At 50.1% G+C, this 3966-nt stretch overlaps 1 protein-coding gene across 1 annotated transcript; it reads right to left on the reverse strand.

Annotated features, from left to right (window-relative positions):
- Positions 1–6: 6 nt before the first annotated feature.
- On the reverse strand, positions 7–3445 carry LOC119321698. Its single transcript, XM_037595264.1, has 4 exons — positions 3021–3445; positions 770–844; positions 489–629; positions 7–361 (listed from the first exon to the last, which is right to left on the reverse strand). The coding sequence occupies exons 1-4, from the start codon at positions 3192–3194 to the stop codon at positions 23–25; spliced, it is 729 nt and encodes a 242-aa protein (XP_037451161.1). The 5' UTR covers positions 3195–3445; the 3' UTR covers positions 7–22.
- Between the last annotated feature and the right edge of the window lie 521 nt (positions 3446–3966).

Raw genomic sequence — 3966 nt, forward strand, 5'->3', positions numbered from 1 at the left:
GGGCTTGCAAACGAGGGAATTCTCAGGCTAGGGGGGATCGGTGGGGTGCACCCTTCCTCCTGTTGCCCAGTGACAGCACCATCTTGGGGAAGAACCCTCCCCCTTTCTTCCTCTTCACCACCGCCGGCTCGCCGCCGCCATGCCCATTGCCGTTGCCGGCATTGTCGCTGGACCCGCCACTGCCGCCGCCGTACCCGTTGCGGTGGTGCAGCGGGTTCTCGAGGATCGAGTTCGGGGTGACCTGCCCAGAGTCGGCGTCGCCCACGTGGAGGTTCTCGAAGCGCGGGAAAGGGAGCTCGTCGCCGGCGCGATACAGCAGGATGTTGGACAGGTCCCCTCCCTGCTCTACCACATGATCCACCTGCACAAACACACACACACACGCTTAGATGATTCATCATGGAGTTCTACTAAAGATTTTTTTCATCTCGGACAGGACAATTAGGAAGCGATTAGTGCGGCTTAAGTACTTCTAGTTGATTAATCACCTTGCATGAGAGGCAGCAAAAGTGGAAGGGCTCCTGAAGGATCCTGTCACACGTGAGGCAGACGTTGCCGGATCCCTTGAATGGCCTGGACTGAGGCCTCGGCTTCAGGAAGATAACCTTCGCGCTGTTGATCGTGTAGGGCTAAGTCACACATGCATATAGTTAATTTAGTACAGTATGAAGCATCGTCAAGCCAAGTACTACACCGCTATTGGTGCATTAGCTCAAGTAAATTAGTAGTACTGTATGACACAAATGTAGTGCGTGATTATGTTAATCACCTGGACATAGGAGCAGTCGATGAGCTTCTCGAGGTCACCCAGGCGGACGACGTCATTGTACACGTATCGCCGCACCTGATTACATGCATGCAACAAAAACGAGAAAAAACACTGGGTCAGAAGAACAGCCCTATTATGCTTTAAGATTCGTGCAAGCAGTAGTAGGAGTACGGGTGATTAGCCAGAGAAGGGTAGTTCCGGGATTAAAAACAGTTACTACTATACTACTACTAGCAATAAGGTCGGTACTGATGCCGATGCTCCTCCATTGGGCAACACATCAATGGAGGACGACTACGCTTTGACCGTGTGGTTGCAAGGAGGCCCCCATACCCATACCCAAGCCCAGAGCGTGCAATGACCAACTACCCCTACTGGGCACAACATCTACCACAGGGTATGGCCAAATCAGTGGCAGGGCTAGAGGGCACGATGGTAAAAACCGAAGCTGGAGGGGTTGGTGGTGAATGGTAAAAGATGAGGGGAAGGAAGGAGGCCTTTTTGGTGGCTTGCACTTCACTGTGCCTTGAATGAACAGTATCAAGGGAGGCCCCCCCATCGCAGGGAGGAACAGCATTGTGGCCTTGTTTGGTAAAAAAAGACAAGGAGCCCATTTACCACGGCGCACATATGGCAGTAAATCTTGTTTGCCCCGGCGGTAACAATCCTAAGATGCCCCATTTCTTACCATGCACACCCACCTGCTTTGCAGATGCGGAAGAGCGCTACCACATGAGCACGGCAGGGCAGGCAGGGATACGCTTCCATGCATGGCAAAACGGTTTGGATAAACCGGCCTTTAAATGGCAAATCGCCTAGAAGCATGAGGTAATCCAATCCAATCATTCTAAGCAAAAGACGCTAATGATCGGTTCACCCGGAAAGGTAAAAAACATCTTGGAAGAAGAGCAATTTTACCACCGCCATCAACATCGCTTTTGCGTCGAATCTTGCACGGCGATGGTGGAAAATGAGACTGTGACGTTGGGGTAAATTATTTACAGTATATTGGTAAGGTGGAAAAGGGGAACACAATCACAAGTTTGGAAAGGCCCCTTTCCAGCAAACAGAGGGGAAAAAGTAGTACGTGCAGGAGCATGGATGCAGCGGTGAAAATTCACCATGTATTGTAGGACTATACCCATTTCCAGCGAAAGGCCAAGGGGGCGGTAAAAAATCCACGCAAATTTTTCGACCCTGGTTCCATTCCATCACATCAGAAACTGGCCAAATTAGTTATGATGAAAAGAGAGGGGTTGGGAACCGGCAGGAAGAGGACAACAAAATTCCTCTTGAGGCAAAAGAGATCAAGAGGAGGCGCAAAGCAAACTGCATGCAAGACAATCTTTACCACTTTTAAACTGAAAAAATAAATACAAATTCTACTAGTATTATATTTTTACCCCGTCAGTTTACCGAAGCAATCAAGTAGAGTAGAATTATTTCGCAGAGAATCTCCATCCAGCTGCAGCTGCCATAATTAAACTAGGCAGTTGCGATTTATGGGGCTGTTGCTTTATGCAGATTAGGTGAGGTGATGGTTACATACTACATGTTGCAATCACCATCCTAATTCAAGGCCCTAAAAAGTGGCCATATGACCAAGAACTCGCAAGACGACATGGACAAGGACCCGAGCAAGTACAGGAGAGATTAGCATAGAATTCCAAAACGAGAGGGGAGTTCTAAGCTTCAATAATAATACTCCTATATCCTAGACAACTAGCTAGATTTTGGTGGCCAATAGCAATAGGGCATCACGCGTCCGTCCGTCCGTCCGTCCGGGCTTAAGCCAAATCTAAGTGGGAAAACAACAGCTCTTGAAAAGACAGCACAGGACAAAACAAAAAGCAATTGGGATGGGCCGATAGATAGATGGATACACCTCCTCTTGGCCTATCTATCTAGTCTGGTCGCGCTAGTAGCGGCTGCCTTGTGCTAATTGATCCATTAATTTAAGCCCAGACCAGATAGACTAACTCAGGCATGCAACACCGGTCCTTTCATGATCTCTTCTAGCCTGCTAACAAAGGAAGCAGCAGATCGGCGGCAGAAGCTTTGCAAGAAACATGCGAATCGGAAGGAGGAGAGGGAACTAAATCGGAACAATTGTACCCGAAAAAAGCATGCATGCAGCAAGAAATCAACCAAGAAACGAGACGGCTCCAAGTAGAGAAGATTAACCGTGAGTTGAGTGAGTGAGAGCATGGCGGAGGATGCAGAAACGAGAGTAATCGGGTTGGGGTCGGACCTGGAGGAGTGGGTGGTGGCGGTGGGCGGGGGCGCAGTGCGGGCAGATGCTGGTGCAGCAGGCGAGGCAGAAGATGTTCTTCTCGTTCTTCCTGCGGCTCTCGTGCGTCTCGCACCCCACGAAGAAGCTCTCCTCCACCAGGCCGCCAACCCACCCGGGCACCCGCATCCCCATCTCTCCCTCCCTCCCTTCCTGCCTTGCTCTCTCTCTCTCTGTGTGTGTGTGTTTCTTGCCAATTCTCCTCTTGGTTTGATCTCTCTTTTGTTTTCTTGGCAGGCCAATTCTGTCTTCCTGTCTGCCCCTCTCTCTGGTTTAGTGGTGGTGGTGGCGCGTGAGGGCGTACTGCATGTAGATGTGGCTTGTCTTGTTGTAGCTGCGTAGGTGGAGAGAGAGAGAGAGAGACGGGAAGAGGAGAGGAGAGGAGAGGGAATGTGCAACGAATCAATTGGGGGGAACTATTTATAGTGTGAAAGGGATGAAACAACGGATGATGATGATGATGGCGATGATACCCGGCCTCTCCTCCTACGCTCGTTGGGGGTTTGGCTGTCACGGTGCCATGCTAGTAGTACAAGTGTTGGTTGGATGCGTCTATTGTTCGAGCATGCAAGGGGGGGATCTCCCCCTGTCATCCACTCTCCGTGTCAAAGCAAAATCCATGCCCTGGTTGGGCGATTTTTTTGGTGCATTATGGACACCGGGTGGGGATATGATTTAATTGTCCCTGGTTGGGAGAAGGAAAAAACATAGAGAGATCAGAGATGGTTTTCTTCCGTGCGAGGTTACTTCTGGTGGAAGGTGCATTCCCCATCCTTCTAGCGGAAGGTTCGTTTTCCACTGCACCAGGGTGCCATATCGTCATGATACATGATTGCTTTTAGCATGCATGGAATCTCAATAACAAGACGGCCATTTTACAGGCAGCTCGTGGCGGCACTATGCTCCG

Source organism: Triticum dicoccoides, chromosome 6B (assembly GCF_002162155.2).
Source record: "Triticum dicoccoides isolate Atlit2015 ecotype Zavitan chromosome 6B, WEW_v2.0, whole genome shotgun sequence".
Classification (NCBI taxonomy): domain Eukaryota; kingdom Viridiplantae; phylum Streptophyta; class Magnoliopsida; order Poales; family Poaceae; genus Triticum; species Triticum dicoccoides.

What these genes read in the sequence shown, in the direction of transcription:
- LOC119321698 (XM_037595264.1), bottom strand. Translation starts at nt 3,194, where the DNA reads ATGGGGATGCGGGTGCCCGGGTGGGTTGGCGGCCTGGTGGAGGAGAGC. An exon ending in GCCACCACCCACTCCTCCAG is followed by an intron (nt 845 to 3,020) that starts GTCCGACCCCAA and finishes GCATGTAATCAG; the next exon opens with GTGCGGCGATACGTGTACAA. An exon ending in TCGACTGCTCCTATGTCCAG is followed by an intron (nt 630 to 769) that starts GTGATTAACATA and finishes TGTGTGACTTAG; the next exon opens with CCCTACACGATCAACAGCGC.